The sequence below is a fragment of the Delphinapterus leucas genome, chromosome 2, assembly GCF_059928025.1.
Source record: "Delphinapterus leucas isolate spDelLeu-1000000601 "Yukka" chromosome 2, BTC_Dleu_Yukka2, whole genome shotgun sequence".
Classification (NCBI taxonomy): Eukaryota; Metazoa; Chordata; class Mammalia; order Artiodactyla; family Monodontidae; genus Delphinapterus; species Delphinapterus leucas.
In genome coordinates this window covers 72,351,186-72,368,329 of record NC_143130.1, presented here as the reverse complement: position 1 = coordinate 72,368,329, position 17,144 = coordinate 72,351,186, and the positions used below count along the sequence as shown (strand labels likewise).

General features: G+C 36.0%; 1 protein-coding gene across 4 annotated transcripts in view; it reads right to left on the bottom strand.

The window, feature by feature from the left end:
• DENND4A (DENN domain containing 4A) overlaps window positions 1-17,144 on the bottom strand; it is a 132,302-nt gene that overhangs the window by 26,839 nt on the left and 88,319 nt on the right. For 2 of the 4 annotated variants that reach the window (XM_089907088.1, XM_022579810.3), the window contains 9 exons: window positions 16,084-16,217; window positions 13,501-13,636; window positions 12,920-13,126; window positions 12,698-12,826; window positions 12,288-12,429; window positions 11,754-11,885; window positions 9,318-9,434; window positions 8,579-8,707; window positions 2,357-3,456 (listed from right to left, as the gene is read on the bottom strand). In XM_089907088.1, coding sequence (XP_089763214.1) covers window positions 2,357-3,456; window positions 8,579-8,707; window positions 9,318-9,434; window positions 11,754-11,885; window positions 12,288-12,429; window positions 12,698-12,826; window positions 12,920-13,126; window positions 13,501-13,636; window positions 16,084-16,217 — 2,226 coding nt within the window. The remainder of the gene's footprint in view (window positions 1-2,356; window positions 3,457-8,578; window positions 8,708-9,317; window positions 9,435-11,753; window positions 11,886-12,287; window positions 12,430-12,697; window positions 12,827-12,919; window positions 13,127-13,500; window positions 13,637-16,083; window positions 16,218-17,144) is intronic. The other 2 variants (XM_030761702.2, XM_089907089.1) reach the window with 2 other exon arrangements.

Genomic DNA, 17,144 nt, shown 5'->3' with positions numbered 1-17,144 from the left:
TGCCAGGGATGCCATGCCACCCTATGACTGGGACCTGCTCTTGGAGCAAAAATGTATGAGAAAGAAAACGGGAAAATTTCCCCACAATCTGCTGCTTTTATTTTTCAGAATCTTTAGATAGTTTTTTTTTGTATTTTGTTTGGAGTTTTTAGTTGTAAATCAGTGGGAGGGACAGGCTTTAGTAGCCTTATGTTACCACAGTGGAACTAAAGCTCTCACCCAAATTTTTAAAGAGTATTTTTGCTGGGTACAGAAAAACAGGTTGGCAGTCATTTTCTTTCAGTACTCTAAAGATGTCTTTCCAGTGTCTTTTGACATCAAATTTTCTATTCAAAAGACAACTGTCAGCTTTCTTACTGCTGCTCTTTTGAAGGTAATATCTCTCTCTTCTTTGGCTCCTTTTCGGATTTTCTCTTTGTATTTCATTTTCATCTATTTTAACATAAGATGCCTAAGTATAGGGTGTTTTTTTGTTTTGCATTTATTCTGCTTGACATTTGTAGATCTTCTAAATATGTGAGTGACATCTTTAATCACTTTTGGAAAATTCTTGGCAATTAGCTTTTTAAATGTTCCTTCTACCCCTTTTTTTCTTCTTCTTCTGGAACTAAATTACATCAATGTTAGGCATTTTCACTAAACCCCACATTTTTTCCTGTATTTTCCAATGTTTTTTCCCTGTCTGTACTTCACTGTGGATATTTTCTACTAACTTCCCAACTAGTTTACTAATCTTTCTTCTCCTGTTTTTTTGTCTGCTGTTAAATCTAACTACTGCTTTCTTAATTTCGCATCTTTTTCAGTTCTAGAATTTACACTGGTTCTCTTCAAAAGATAATTACCTGGTGAAATTTTGCATGTTTCTAGCTTTTTTTTTTCTCACCCTTTTCTCTATTTTCTTGGGCATATTTTAATTACTTCAAAGTATCTCGCTAATTCAAATATTTAGATCACCTGAAGGTCTGTTTCTTTCCTCCATCTGTTTTTCTTTTTAGTTATGGTCCTTGTCTCTCAGTACAGCTTTTTTTTTTTTTAATATTTATTTATTTGGCTGCACTGGTCTTAGTTGCAGCACGTGGGATCTTCGCTGCAGTGTGTGGGATCTTTAGTTGTGGTGTGCGGGATCTTTAGTTGCAGCATGCAGGCTCTTAGTTGAGGCACGCAGGATCTAGTTCCCTGACCAGGGATGGAACCCGGGCCGCCTGCACTGGGAGTGCGGAGTCTTAACCACTGGATCACCAAGGAAGTCCCTCAGTATAGCTATTTTTAATTCAATAATAGAATATAAAAAATTATATATAAACCGTAAAGAGTCCAGTTGATGTTCTGGTCCTCTGGAAAGGACACACTTTTTCCTTGTTAGAGTAAAGGCTGATTAGTTTAATCTAATCACAGACTGAGTCCAGCCTAGGTTGCAGTTTTGGTCAGGTTCAGTCTACCTCTGTTTTGCCAATGCTCCTAAGGCATAGCTCTGCAGGAATTTGAACTAAGGGCCTGGTGTGTACACCAAAGCTTCCCTGCCCTCACTTTCCCCAGCTCCCAGCAGCTTATGAACTAAGCTGTTGTATTCCCAGCACCATGAAACTGCTGAGAACTCATTTATCAGAGACTTTCTGCTTATGTTTTCAGACTCCTGTTTCTTGCAGTATCACTATTTGGAAAATGTCCTGAAGGAAAAAACTTGTGTATCTGAAGACCCTCCAGTCTCTATTTTTGTCTCTCCAGCTCTACAAGATCCCAAAAGTCCTGCTGCCCCCTCACCTCTCCACAGTCCTCTGATAAGGCAAAGCCTGGATTTGCAACCTCTTGCTCTGTGCTCAGAATAAGCAAATGCCCTCAAGGAAAAAGTAGCTATAAAACTTCAGCTCATCTCTGCAATTCTCCTCTCTCTAGAATCTTGCCCCTCTACTTTCTAGTTGTTTCAGCAGTTCTCTGATGACTTTAAACAAATACTTCCATATTTCATCTAGCTTTTTGCTTTGGGAGGTATGCAGGTGTATCACAAGGTACTCCATCCTAACCAGAAAAGAGAAATCCTATGCCTGGCTGGTAATTTTTGAAGGCAATAAATAATGAAGCTCAGTAAGCATTTTCATATGACTCTAATTTTTACTCCAGCTACAGATCACTTTCTTTCAAAACTGAACTAAAAATATAACCTTAGTTAGTGGATTCTTTCCTTTTGAAGTTATTGTTCAAGTCCAAATTCTGATACTTACAAACCTTATGCATCCCAAGAGTCCTTTCTGTAAAGCTGTATTTTAGGAGAATGGTAAAAACAGACATCTTTGCAAGTAAGATACTTTTGGTGGTGGAGGAGGGTAAAAGGAAAAGTAGGAAACACTAATAAACCTACCTTGGATGATGTGGTGTACATGGTGAATCTTGAATACCATTTGCTTGCTTTCTCTGCAACTCCTTTTCCAGCAGTGAACATACTGTTTCTTAGAACATCTAGTTTAGGTACTAGTAGTGTATCTAAATTAAATGAAGGTGATGAATGGGTTAATGCATCTTGAGATTCTTCTCTAAATGGGCAAGTAGGTGAGAAGGCTGGAGAAGACCAGAGTCTATCCCTTGGTCTGTCTTCGCTTTTTGAGTAACTTTTAGATTTGGTAAGTCTCACTGGCCCAGGAGAATTAGGAGGCAGGCTAGATCTTCTGCATGCCTTGACCAACGTTGGACTTTTCTTAGTGGTTACTTTATCATCACAGGCCCGTTGTAAATCAATGCTTGGTGTTCGACTTGTCAAAGGACTGCTCATGTTATTCATATACATCACAATTTCTTCAGCTAAATCCCGCCTAGCAGATGGTGTCGAAACGCTTTTGCTATCATCTTCCTCCTCTTCCTCCTCCTCTTTCTGCTGCTGTTCAGTCTCAGCAACCAAAAGAGAGAGGGGATCAAATCCTGTTGCAACATCAGTTTTTTCGAAAGGTTTTACTGAAAAGCTGCTATTCAAGCGTTGACTCCTCTTAGGATTGTGTGGAGCAATGTACCCCACTTTTGATCCATCTGTTTCATTGTCTAAGTCTTCTAAGTCAAAAATAACAGGAGAATCCACTTTATCTGCCAAACAATTAGAACCATCAAAAGGTGTATCATCATCACTAGATTCCTTCTCTATACTGTCTCTCTTTGATCTTAAAGATGGCTTTCCAATATCAAGACTATTTGGTCTTGTGCTTTTTGAGATTACATTTGAAAGAATTCTTGCATCAGCTCCTAATTTTTCAACCATATCTCCAGGGTTTGCTTCCTGGTTAATTCTATTGAGCATAAGTCCCATTAGTACTCCTCCACTAAGATTTCGGTTTCTATTTCCCCAGGACATTTGCTGCTGCAAATTAGGCTCATTGTCACTTTTATGTCTTTTCCTGAAGCATCTACTGTGAATGTTTCCTGTTTCATTTGTGTCCTCAAAAGATGATATTAAGAGCGGCTCAGACGAACTTTCTAAAAAACAAGAAAAGTGTTTTTAGCCACGAAAAATGTAACATGCAAATATAAGTTGTCTTAAATATTTAAGATGCTAGTAATAAAATGATAACAGCAAGCACTCATCAAGTGCCTGCTATTTCACAGATGCTATACTAGGCACTTTACTCACATTATCTACCATTATCATTCCAACATCCTTATGGGTGGAGAAAAAACTGATAGATTACCTAGACCAAAGTTACCCAGTCCTTAAGCGAGAGAACTGGGATTCAAATCAAATATGAAGGGTATGATCTGAGATATAAGGATGCACTGCTTTTTAAAACTTGTAAGATTAATATTTACCCTTGGTATATTTAACAACAATAATAATGAATTTATGTCCATTTCACTAAACGGATTAAATAACAATGGTTACACAATTGTGGTTGTGCTAGACGACCTTAAGATTCTGAGTCTTCTGCCTATAAAAACAAAACCAAAAACACTAAACCAAACCAAATAAAAGGCAGCTATGTGAGCTTTATTCATAAATAAAAATTATTTTTAAAACTCCAAATCCTTATGACTATAGATGTGGCTAAATAATTTTACCTTTGCTTTACATATTGATTCAAGTTTATAACAGTCAAATGTGAATGGCCACTTTCTATTCAGAAACACTGTTCACTGCTTTTTACCAAATTACTTAGGTACCTACGCTGAAAGCAGAAATCTAGATTTTTTGATCACTTTAATTGTCCTTATGTGGGAGTCTTCTAAAGCATTAGTCTTTTTTTTTAAAAAAAATAAATTTATTTATTTATTTATTTTTGTTTGCGTTGGGTCTTTGTTGCTGCGCGCGGGCTTTCTCTAGTTGCGGTGAGCGGGGGCTACTCTTCGTTGTGGTGCGCGGGCTTCTCACTGCGGTGGCTTCTCTTGTTGTGGAGCACGGGCTCTAGGCATGTGGGCTTCAGTAGTTGTGGCGCACAGGCTTAGTTGATCTGCGGGATGTGGGATCTTCCCCGACTAGGGCTCGAACCGATGTCCCCTGCATTCGCAGGTGGATTCTTAACCACTGCACCATCAGGAAAGTCCTTCAACTACTCTTTTTACATGCTTTATCCAACAGAATTAGCTCTCTATAATGAGCCAATTCCTAAATATGTGCCTTTTTTCCTATCATATGATGTATTTGGGTAACAGGATAGGAGATAAAAGGGACTACTAGAGACCATAAAAGCCTACAAACTAATACTGTTTAATAAGCATACAGCATTAACAAGGAAAACAGTAGAGCAGAGAGGTAAAGTGTCTTCTTTTTTTCTGTATCAGCTTATGATTAAGTATATAGGAAACCAAGAACATACTTTCTTCTGATATTCTGGGAAACCTGCTTAACAGGTTATGTATTATCAAAGACCTGGAGCAATCTTATAATCCAAAGATGTAACTCTAGGCCTGCATTTAAATAGATGTGTTCCTTTGCAAAGTAAGAACTATGCAATGGCCTAAAGACAAATAAAGCTGGTTATCAAATTATACCAGGGGTTGGCAAACTACACTGCTGAGCCAAATCCAGCCTGTGGACTGTTTATATACAGTCTCAAATGGTTTTAACATTTTAAAAGAGCTGTAAAAATCACACACACAAAGAACAAGCAATAGAGACTTTATGTGGCCTGTAAGGCCTAAAATGTTTACTACCTGGCCATTTACAGAATAGTTTGTCTGACTCTAAGTTTATATACCTACTAAATTCCACCAGACTAGGCTGGATGCTGCGCACCTCTAACAGAGAGGCTGCAAACTATTTAACTTCCTTGGGCCTGGTGGCTCTATGACGTAATTCTGGCAAGTGATAGTAAAGTGGTAGTTTTTGAGGGTTTCTGGGAAAACATCTGCTTTCCTGGTAAAGGAGATAGATGTGGCTGGCACTCCCCTTGCCCATTCTTTCTGCCTTACACAGATAGGTGGTGCCTGAAGTTGCCAGCAGCTGTATTATAATCATGGTTAGGTTCAGAGATCTGAGGTAAAGCCCCTGAACCAACATCTTGGGCAATTGTTTACCCTTGAATTTCGTGAGAAAAGAAGCCCTCAACTTGTTTAAGCCAGTGTTAAGTCATATTTTCTGAGCCTTAAAACTGAAAGAATTCTGAGCTTATTTACTAGCCCTTTTTTTAGACCTTTGAACATGCTATAATCCCTTCCTACTATACAGCCTTTACATATTGCTTCCCGCTGCTTGGAATGCTCCCTTTCAATTTTTCCTTTGGAACCCCTATCCTCATTTGTTTTCTACTCACCCTTCAGATCTAAGCTCAGAAACCATATTATCAAGGAAGGCTTTCCTGACCAATGTCCCTCGAAACCCAGGACAGGTTACATATTCTCATGGCAACTTACAGCCCTTCCTTTTTTTTCCCCCCTAATTTATTTATTTTTGGCTGCATTGCGTCTTCGTTGCTGTGCGTGGGCTTTCTCTAGCTGTGGCAAGCGGGGGCTACTCTTCGCTGCGGTGTGCGGGCTTCTTATTGCGGTGGCTTCTCTTGTTGCGGAGCACGGGCTCTAGGTGCACGGGCTTCAGTAAATATCACACACACAAAGAACAAGCAATAGAGACTGTATGTGGCCTGTAAGGCCTAAAATGTTTACTACCTGGCCATTTACAGAATAGTTTGTCTGACTCTAAGTTTATATACCTGCTAAATTCCACCAGACTAGGCTGGATGCTGTGCATCTCTAACAGAGAGGCTGCAAACTATTTAACTTCCTTGGGCCTGGTGGCTCTATGACATAATTCTGGCAAGCGATAGTAAAGTGGTAGTTTTTGAGGGTTTCTGGGAAAAGAAGCCAATTTTCTAAGGCATATAATAGGTTTCCTAGGTATGAACTAGAGTTGTTAGTTTATCCTTAAGATTTTTGACTCCTTTACCAGGAAAGTAGACGTTTTCCCAGAAACCCTCAAAAACTACCACTTTACTATCACTTGCCAGAATTATGTCATAGAGCCACCAGGGCACGTGGGCTCAGTAGTTGTGGTTTCCGGGCTCTAGAGAGCAGGCTCAGTAGTTGTGGCACACGGGCTTAGTTGGTCTGCGGCATGTGGGATCTTCCCGGACCAGGGCTCGAACCCGTGTCCCCTGCATTGGCAGGCGGGTTCTTAACCACTGCGCCACCAGGGAAGCCCTTACAGCCCTTCTTGCCAGTATTTAATATCAGGGTGTTTTTACATTTACTTGATTATTTGATTAATGTTTTCCCAGCCCTCCCATGTACTTCTCTATGGAGGCAGGGACCATGTTTATTTTTGTTCTTTACCATATCCTCAGTAGCACCTGGCATATGGTAGCAGGTATAGTAGGAGCTCAAAAAATAATCGCTGAATGAATATTGTCTGCTGGGAAACAACTGCAGCCAACCCAGCATATAACATAGTATAATATATTATAATATGCCATGTTACAGCTAAATGTGGTAGCTAAAGGTAAAAAGTTAAAGCACACTAAAAGCAGAATTAGGCTTAAAAAAACATTTCAGAGTATGTTTTCATACTTCAGAGCATGTTTCATTTCAGAGTAAATTGTCTTGTGATTGAATTCTCAGTAATTCAATATAAATTTATCAAAATGTTAAAATTCCCAAGATAACCATGAAGTAACCACAGGATGATGATTTTATTTCAATTACCAACCAAACATTAAAACAGTTCTTTGGTTATTCCACTCCCACATCTTTTAGAAGCTGTCATTTATTTATATAATGATATAAATAAAATATACATATACTGTACTGCAACACATGAAGAAACTTGAAAGGTGTTTTGAATTCTAGCAAGTACTAGTATGTAAGAAAAAAGTTACAGAAAAGTAAGTATTCCTATAAATCCCACATATAGTCTTTCGTAGTAGTGATAAACCCAGAGTACTTAACAGATGGGAAAGTTTTCAAGTCAAAAGTCTAGAGCAGGGGTCGTCATGGGCCAGAAAGTAAATATTTTAGGCTCTGCAGGCCATAAGGTCTCTGTGGCAACTCCCCAGCTCTGCCAACGCAGTGCCAAAGCAGCCATAGACAATATGTAAGTGAATGAGCTGGGTGTGTGACAATCAACCTTTGTTAATGAGTACTGAACTTTCATATAATTTTCAGGTGTCACAAAATATTTTTCTTCTTTTGATTTTTTACCATTTAAAAATGTAAAAAAACATCCTTAGCTTGTGCGCCTGTACAAAAACCAGGCTGTAGGCCTGGTTTGGCCCATGGGCCACAGTTTGCCTACCCCTGAGTTAGAGGCATATCTAACTATGCTGCAGAAAAACAAACATCATTGCAGCAGCAGGGCCCTTTATAGACATATTTCAGCTTTGACAGCACAAGTCCTTCAATGTTTGTTTAGATTATAATGATGCAGAACTGAGCTAATACAAAAAATAAAATAATGTAATTATGAAATCAGACTATTAACACTAGAAACTCTGAATCTTATGTCTGTTTAGTGGCCCCCAAAACAGTCTGATGAAAAACTTGTGAGACCAGGTATTATCCCAGATCCTAAAATGACTTTTCCATTAAGTAGCTGAGAACTTATGGGACCTGCCAATAGTCCGACTATGCCTGAGTTTTCTCATCTTTGAAAGAGTGCTAATACCCCCTTCTCACTAATATAAGCACTGCTGTAATAATAAATGAAAAATAATATATAAAAATTGCTTTGAAAAGAAAAAATATTAGGTATTGTTATTTAAACTACCTGAAGGACTATCCTTTCGCCTCTGAAAAAAACAGGAACAACACGAAGACTAAGGAATTCTATGCTTCATTTAAAAATTGGCGAGGTGTCTGGTACCCTCAGATTGATCATCTCACTTGCTCCCCACTTCCCCCTTCCCAAAACTCCCCACAGTCCAAACTCAAAAGGCAGCTTGTAGGTATGTCCCTTTACTTTGTTACAATAAAAGCTTGAACAAACTATATTATAAAATACAGAATTTAAGCTTCTAAACTATACCATGAGAGGCTGCACAAGTATACCAAAAAACCAAAACCAAAACAAAAAAACGAAAAATCCCTTGAGAATTAAGACTTAAAAAAAATATATTCACTAGAAATACAGATACAAGTTATTCTGCACATAACAGACGAATACCATTCAACTTACCTGTGCTTTCTCCTGATGTTTTATCAGCACTGTTATTTGCAGCACTGAGGCGAACTATACTGGAAGAACTTTGATAATTGAGCTTAGGAAGACAATCAGCACTTCCCTTTGCACTCTCGCTCTCTGACACTGTAAAGATTAAAATGCAACTGTTAAGATGAAATCTATATACATCAGAGGAGCCATAAAGAGAAGTAGCTTTTAGTTCTAAATACTTCTACCGGAAAATACGTGATGAGAAAATACTGAACACCTCTATATTTGTCAATCACGAATAACTGATACCATTCATTCAAGTCCTCAAGGTGTGTATCAAACAACTAAGTACTGGTTACACATGAGGTCCATGCATACATTTTATATTTCTTCTTTGGTTGTGAAACACTGCTTTTGACGGGGGGAGGTAAGCAGGAAAAATATAAGTCACAGACCATTAATAAAAGCATTAAATAAAAATACTGTTAAGCCCCAGAAAAGAGCCACTGTTTGAAGAAAGATATATTTCTACTACAAGAATAGTATTTGATTGGAGGGTGTTTTGCCACTGAGACTACAAACTTCACACATGAAGTACTCGTACATTGGAATATTAGGTGGTGTAGAGGGCTTTTATAATGGGAGGAAATAGGAGTAACAATGGGAAAATGAAACATAAAATTAGTACTTTTATACTTAAAGTCACTCGACTTTTCTGTTAATGTAAGCTCACAGTTTTATACAATATCAACTTAGTACCTACAGGAACTAGAATCACTCCCTTTCTTATCTTCTTCTTCTTGAATGTCCTCAGTAGATGTATCCCCTCTTCTAACTTCATCCTTAGATAGTGAATTATATCCAAGGTCAGACTGGCCACCTGGAAAAAGAAAAAGACAAAAAACCCTATGCTGTTTATCATCAACTTCTTTAGTAAGAAGAACTGGAATTAGAAGCAACACATTGGTGTTTAGATTTACTCATAGAAATTTTTCTGGATAACTTCCAGTTGAAAGCATTATTTTGTTAGTTCCTCCCCATCTCTATTAACATAAGAAAGGGATGATCACAAAATAATTTATTTTTACTTTCACAATGTAGTCAACAGTAATTACGTATGTTCACACTACTATCTGGGCTCCAAAAGACACAGACAAACCACACATTCTTTATACAAGTCCATGACCTTTCCAGGTGAAGGTCTGAGATCCAGCTAAGCAACGGAGAAGGAAAATCTGCAGGGAACTCCTAACAAAACACTCACACACAGATCACTGGAGCCAAATGTCTAAATCATCTGACCAAAAAAATGGGTTTATTTAAACTTATTGATAGGTAGTTATTCTGAAAATTCAACTGAATAATTACTGAATTGCACATGAGTACAAATACATGGGAATGAGAAAAAAACCTAGTGTTAAAGCTATTAAGAAAAGCAAACTCTGCATCAATATAAGAAAACTTCTAATACACTGTTCTGTTAAAGAGGCTCTCTGTAATTTTCAGCAAATTGTTTTCACTAGATTAGCATCAAAACATAAGGTTTTGAATTCTAGTACTCTACCTTAGGAGACATGATTTTAAGTAAACCACTTAACCTTTTTGTTTGAATCTCAAGTTCCCAGATTTATAATATAAAAGGTTGTTATGATTATATGAGTATATGACTGCATTAAAAATGGTTTTATAAACTTGTAAAGAACTATCTAAAGAAATTGTATTAAGTATCAGTAGGTATTTACTTTAATATCTTTGTTATAATTTTGAGTTTGGTATTTTTTCTAATCAGTTTCATCTCTATTTCCAAAAAAACTATAAATTATAAAATATGAAGATAATCTTGATAAAATTCATGCTTTTATTATAAGGTCTGCACTGCTTTAAGATGGCCTTTTTTTTTTTTTTTTTTTTTTTTTTTTGCGGTACGCGGGCCTCTCACTGTTGTGGCCTCTCCCGTTGTGGAGCACAGGCTCCAGATGCGCAGGCTCAGCGGCCATGGCTCACGGGCCCAGCCGCTCCGCGGCATGTGGGATCTTCCCAGACCGGGGCACGAACCCGTGTCCCCTGCATCGGCAGGCGGACTCTTAACCACTAGTGCCACCAGGGAAGCCCCCTAAGATGGCCTTTTTAAAGGCCACAGTTAAAAACAAAAGATGGATTTCTTCATTTTTAAGAGATAATGCCTAAGGATGACTACTACAACTCTGTGATTAAATTCACAATTGCATGAACAAGAAACAAAACCAGGGCTTCCCTGGTGGCGCAGTGGTTGAGAGTCCGCCTGCCGATGCAGGGGACAGGGTTCGTGCCCCGGTCTGGGAAGATCCCACATGCCGCGGAGCGGCTGGGCCCGTGAGCCATGGCCACTGAGCCTGCGCGTCCGGAGCCTGCGCGTCCAGAGCCTGTGCTCCACAACGGGAGAGGCCACAACAGTGAGAGGCCCGCGTACCGTGAAAAAAAAAAAAAAAAAAGAAACAAAACCTGTCAAGGAAGAACAACATATCAAAGCACATAGCTTATATTTATTACTCTTAAAAGTATGCATAAAAGGAGACAGACCAACAATGTTAAAATTTGAAGAGATAGAAGCCTCCATATTTTATTATTAATGCTTAGATTTTTAAAGTTTCTGTCCATTAATAGGTAGTTCTTATACTGTATTCACAAGTCATGTCTAATTTTTATGAAGACTCGCAAGAAGTTGCAAAAATAATACAGTACAGAAAGTTCCTGTGTACTCTTTATCCAGCTTCCCTGAATGATAATATCTTACATGAAACATGGGACACTGTTAAATCTTGGAAATTGATGTTGATATGGTACTATTAACTCAGATCAGGGATCTAAGTTTCTTTTTTTAAAATCCTAACAACATTAAAAGAACTATAATAACATGTTCATAATACAAAGAAGAACTTACCCTAAGAAAATGATATGATAAAGAGACCTGTGTACTATCCAGAGTTAATTGGATTATCATGGACTAAACACTCGAATACTTTCTTAAACTTTCATTTCTATTCAAATAGAGAATGAATAAAATTGCATAGTTATAAAATACAATGTCATATGCCTACCATATAAAATTAAAAAGTGACAGTTACATATATCACTGAAAATTAAAATCTAAAAAAGACAGGCTAGCAAACCTAGTTTTTAAAATGTATTGTAATAAATGTATACATAAGCACACACAAACCTGTACTAGATCTATCATCAGAAGCATACACTTTGATTAAACCCGTATTAAAAGGTGCCTGCTCCACAGTGTGTGTCCCATGACCACTATCCATGCTGCCATGACTAACAGCATCCAGGTCACTGCCATCTGCTTAAGAACACAATTTGACAGCATTTTACTACTCACGGAGATACCAAAAATACATATTAGCTTGCTGCTCAAGTTAATAATCTACTAATACTGAACATGACAAGCGTCACATAATTAGCAAAATACAACTATAACAAAGAAACCTATTGTGAATTATTAACGAATACTAAAACAAGACCACCAAAGGTTGAAAATTTAAGTTACAACAAAATAAGTAAAATTTGGTGTTTTTTTAAATGGGAAGAACACTCTAATATTAGAATTTGCTTAATGGCAATAAAAACTAGAAAACATTCAATATTTTGAAACTAATTAAAATTTCTAAAAAGTGGAAATTGTAACTAGTCAATTAATTTTAAAGAAAAAGTACAACATATACATCCCTTAAAAACTTCTAATTACCTGAGAGAGTTGTTTGTGATAAATGTGTGTGTTTCTTTAAAGCTCTTTTGAACTGTGCTACTCCTAAAACAACGTTCCTCACTTTTGTCCAAAGAAAATAGCCACTACGACTCCTTGAAGGCCAGGTACTTTCCAAAACAGCCTATTCATTTGACAAAATAAAATAATTAGTAAAATAATTTTTATAAATGAATACCCACTGGCTTTAGAGTTAATCTAAAGAATAAGTAGATTGTATAATCCAAAATATCAATAGAACAAAAAAAAATCTTACTTCCAATTTACAAAATATATTTTAGATACTCTAAAATAAATACCAAATAACCCCTGCATCATTTATTTCTGCCATTAAACTAAGGTTGTGAAATCACAAAAGTTATACTCTTTCTCCATTAAGTCAAAATAATTACCTTATTATAATAACCATAAGTTATGGCATTGGGGTCAATACCAGCTTTCTGCATTTCAAACAGCACTCGAACTGCAAGCACTGGCTGATCATACTGTCCACAGAGCTGCATAAGAATGCGGTAGCACACCTGGAACACAGTAATTTCGAAAGTGTACAGAATCAAAATATCTATGTACATAAATCTGGAATAAAATAATGCATTTTAAAGGATAATTGTTACCTCATCAGGTGGATCCATCTTCTTTGACTGCATTTTTTTAAGCACATCATAGGCTGTTTTCAGAGCCCTGACTTTTGAATGACATACTTTCACATAAGCTGGGAGACAAATAAACCACAGACCATAACAGTGACGCAGTAAACACCTAGACCACATCTGAGGAATGGAAGAGTACCTCTTGGCAATTTTATGGGCTGATTTAATTTCCTAGAAAAAATGCAAGGATCTTATTAATAAATTTGCACACTTAAGCATCCTTATCCTTAACTGAAGGCTGAGCAAGTACAACTCACATGCTTTTATAATGTTTCCCTAACAAAATCTGTCTATAATTAACATATATTCAAGTCTCTGCTTTAATCTGTATTATACAATATGTAAAATAATGTTCTAGGACAAGAGAACTGGTTAATTTTTTGAAGTCAGATTACTCTAAATTTTCTTCAGAATGCTTCAGGGAGCATAAATGATCTACTAATAGTTATATATGGGGTACTAAAGTATATTAAGGGAGGAAGAGTGTCAAATTTATTTTTGTTCTAATACTTGATTACATGAAGAATACAAAATCATCAAAGCACCTGTTTTGTTCTTCTGAACATGGGAGAAGGGCTACTAGGACTACTTGATTTTGAAGGCAATTTGCTCTTTCGGGTTTGTAGAAATCCTTCAGGTCTCTCAAATAAATTGTTCCTAAGAACTGGAAATCCATTATAGCTGTTTTTGAAAAGAAAAAAAAAAAATCTCAAGCACACATAGATGATCATACTGGTTACAAGCTAAAAAAAAATTATGACCAATAACTTATTTTAACTTATTAACTTATTTTAACTATCTTTCTCCATCAGACTATGATAATCAACAAATATTCACGCTAATGTTGCTTTTCTTACTATAATAATAAAAATGTAATAGCCAAATACAGATTCAAGTATGTATTTTAGAGGGAAAAAAGTGAAATACATTTAAATTTTGCTGAACTTGACACCAAACTCCAAAGTAACTCAAAAAAACTTTGTTAGTATTCGTGTAAATAAATAGCAAACATATCAGATAATACGGGTAAAAGGCCCACCAAATCAATACTCTTTCACACAGGACAGTTATTAATATCATTGTTTGGATTAACATATTACTGTAGAACCTTCCTCTTAAAAAAATGCAAATAACATAAGTCAACCAGGACAACCTATTACATTATCATGAATGGATTTAACTGGTTAGGTAAGCTGATTCAGGGCCTCATTTATGAGAAAGAAAATTGAAGAGGTTGGAGAAGAGGAACAAAGATTAGAATAGGCAACTCTATGAGGAGGTGGGCCTAATTTGGGTGCTAGAGCAGAGTGTTTGGGGCATTTAAAAGGTAGCAGCAGCTGGGAAAAAGACATGCTAAAACGACAGAAGAAGTCCCTGAGGAGAAAGCTTATCCTACTTTAGAATATTCTTAAAGGCATATAAATAGTTTTAATTAACTAAGAAGAAAACTAACTATAATAAAAGATAAACTATATCTATTATACATTATTATAGGAAAATCCAGTAGAATAAGAAAATATTAGTCATGACTGAATGTTAAGTAGGAATAAAATAGCAATGAAGTTCAGGAAAACTATGTCCCCTAAGAAAATTCACTGTATGTACATGGTGTGATAATAAGACCATTCTGTGTATCTTATGGAAACTTACTGTCCTATCATTTTATACAGACAATGCAAGTATATGAGTTACCTCCTACTAACAGGATCCACTGTGCCCATTAAAGACACTTAAGGATTTTCCAATGATGGGTATGATTACACCAAAATTATATTAGTAGTCTCAAGGAAAAAAAAATGACTTAGATTCTTTAAAAAATGGGAACTTTTTAAGCTAAGTAATTTTCTTATTAAAGGACTAAATCTAAAGGTAAATTTTAAATTAAAAAGTTAAAACCAAACCACAAAAAGAAAAACAAACTATATTAGTGAAATATACCAAAAGAAGTCTTAGAAGTGTATAATGTACGAAAGAGATAAAAGAAATGAGATCTTGTTTAGGAAGAGAAAGAAGAAAGAGAAATTATGAGAAATATTTTAGATGTCTCTGAGAAAAGGCAGACTTCTAAAAATTGACATGAGCAATATATAAAAATTAAGGGTAGGAATCAGGTGGCTTATGAAGTAAGCAACATTCACAAACATGTGTTACACTACTTTTTCATCTGTAAAAAGAAGAATTCAATCCAAGTTATAAATGAGGATGTCCTGAAAAATCCCTTTTCAATGAAAATAACAAACTGTGACTTAATGAATAATAGATGTGAAATGGTTTTAGAATCTTTAAATAAGAAATTATTATTGGAGAATTTAAAAAATCTAAAAGGAAATGCCATTTTAATAGTATACTAGAAACTACCTCTAGTTATAACAAATGTTATATATAATATATATCTATGTGTATGTATATAAATACATATCTAGATATATAGACGTATAATAAATCTACCTCTATCATAACCCTATCACTGTGCTCAGAGTTTTTCTCTTTCCCACTAGACTTGAAAACAAGACCAGTGGATCATTCAAGTCTATACCAAGCACTTAGCACAGTGCCTGAGCCAATTTCCTAAATTAACAATGACCAATCCCAATAGTCCTGAATTTCCTTGACTTTATAAAACTCATGGAAAAATTAAAAGCCTAAAAAAATCACATCATCCAAATCAAGGCCACAGATATCGACTCTAAATTAGATTTAATCCTTTTTTAAAAAATTGAAGTATAGTTGATAATCCTTTTGTAAACCAAGGTTACATTAACCAGCCTGTGTTGGGGGAGGGGATGAAAGTGAGGAAACCAGCCTTAGGGAGAAACAAAAATAAAAATTCTGTAATAAAAGTGCTGCATTTTGGTGGGGTGGGTCCTAACTTCTTAATCAACATTTATGAGAACATATACTTATGCAGATCTAGAGAGCTTCTTAAGTCTATAGAATGCAAAATTATATATTTTTTCTTTTTATACCTCAAAACTTAGTAATGGATGTGGGATAAGCTTGCTTACCACCTAAAAATTAGGGATCTGTAAAGTTTGGATTTTTGAAAATACCACAGTCCTTAGAAAGCTACGTCACAGATGATGGATTGCTTCTCTCTTTCAATCTCAAACATTCTGCCTCTTGAATACCTGTACTGTAAAGGGGGTTCTTCACCATTGGGTAGATGGGGAATCTCAGGTGGTGTTACAAAAACAGTATGTTCACTTTTGAAAGATTCATCCAGTTCTATAAGTCGCACTTCACCACTCTTGTCCATATCCACCTGAAGGAGTTTAAAAAACATACATTAAAAAAATACATTCGCCAGACAAGTGTTTGTCTATAGGGGAATGGTTAAATAAAACATTTACATAACTGGATACTAAGGAACTATTTTTAAAAAAAAAAAGAATGAGCAAGTCCTCTACGTAGCACTATATAAAGCTCTCCAGGATAATTAAGTGAAAATAATAAGATTCAGGAGATTGTATACTATCTTTTAAGTAAGAAAGAGGGAAACATTTTTTTAATTAAAAAAAAAGAGGGAAAAATAAGAACACATATTCATTTTTTGCTTGTAGTCACATAAAGAATACTTAAAAAAAAAAAAAAAAAAAGAGGGACTTCCCTGGCGGTCCAGTGGTTACGACGCTGCGCTTCCACTGCAGGAGGTGCAGGTTCGATCCCTGGTCGGGAACTAAAATCCTGCATGCCACGCAGCAGCGCAGCCAAAAATAGGAAAAAAAAAAAAAAAAAGTAAGTATCTATTTGGCTAAGAGGAGATGAAGGGAGTGGACAAGAATGGGACAGGACCAGATTTCCCAATATATACCTTTTAATGTTATTTTTGCATTTTGAATAATGAAAATTTATTCAAGAAATACTATTTAAAAATATTATATTAACATATAATAATATTAAAACGTATGTGTGTGTGTGTTGAGAATACTGGGTTCTGTCTTTGATTTCTATTAAATATAACGAATTTCCCTAAGTTCTTCCAGCATATGTAGAAGCACATTTGAATTAAATTCTAGTCACATGAATATTTAAAGCATTTTAGTAGTACTGTTTCCCCTAGATACTCTATGGTAAGGTAATAGTCATAAAAAATAAAAACTTCATAGAATCTAAACTTCCCAAAAGGCACTCATAAACTAAAGAGCACGACACTGACATTAATTTAAACCAGATGTCAAACACAAAATGA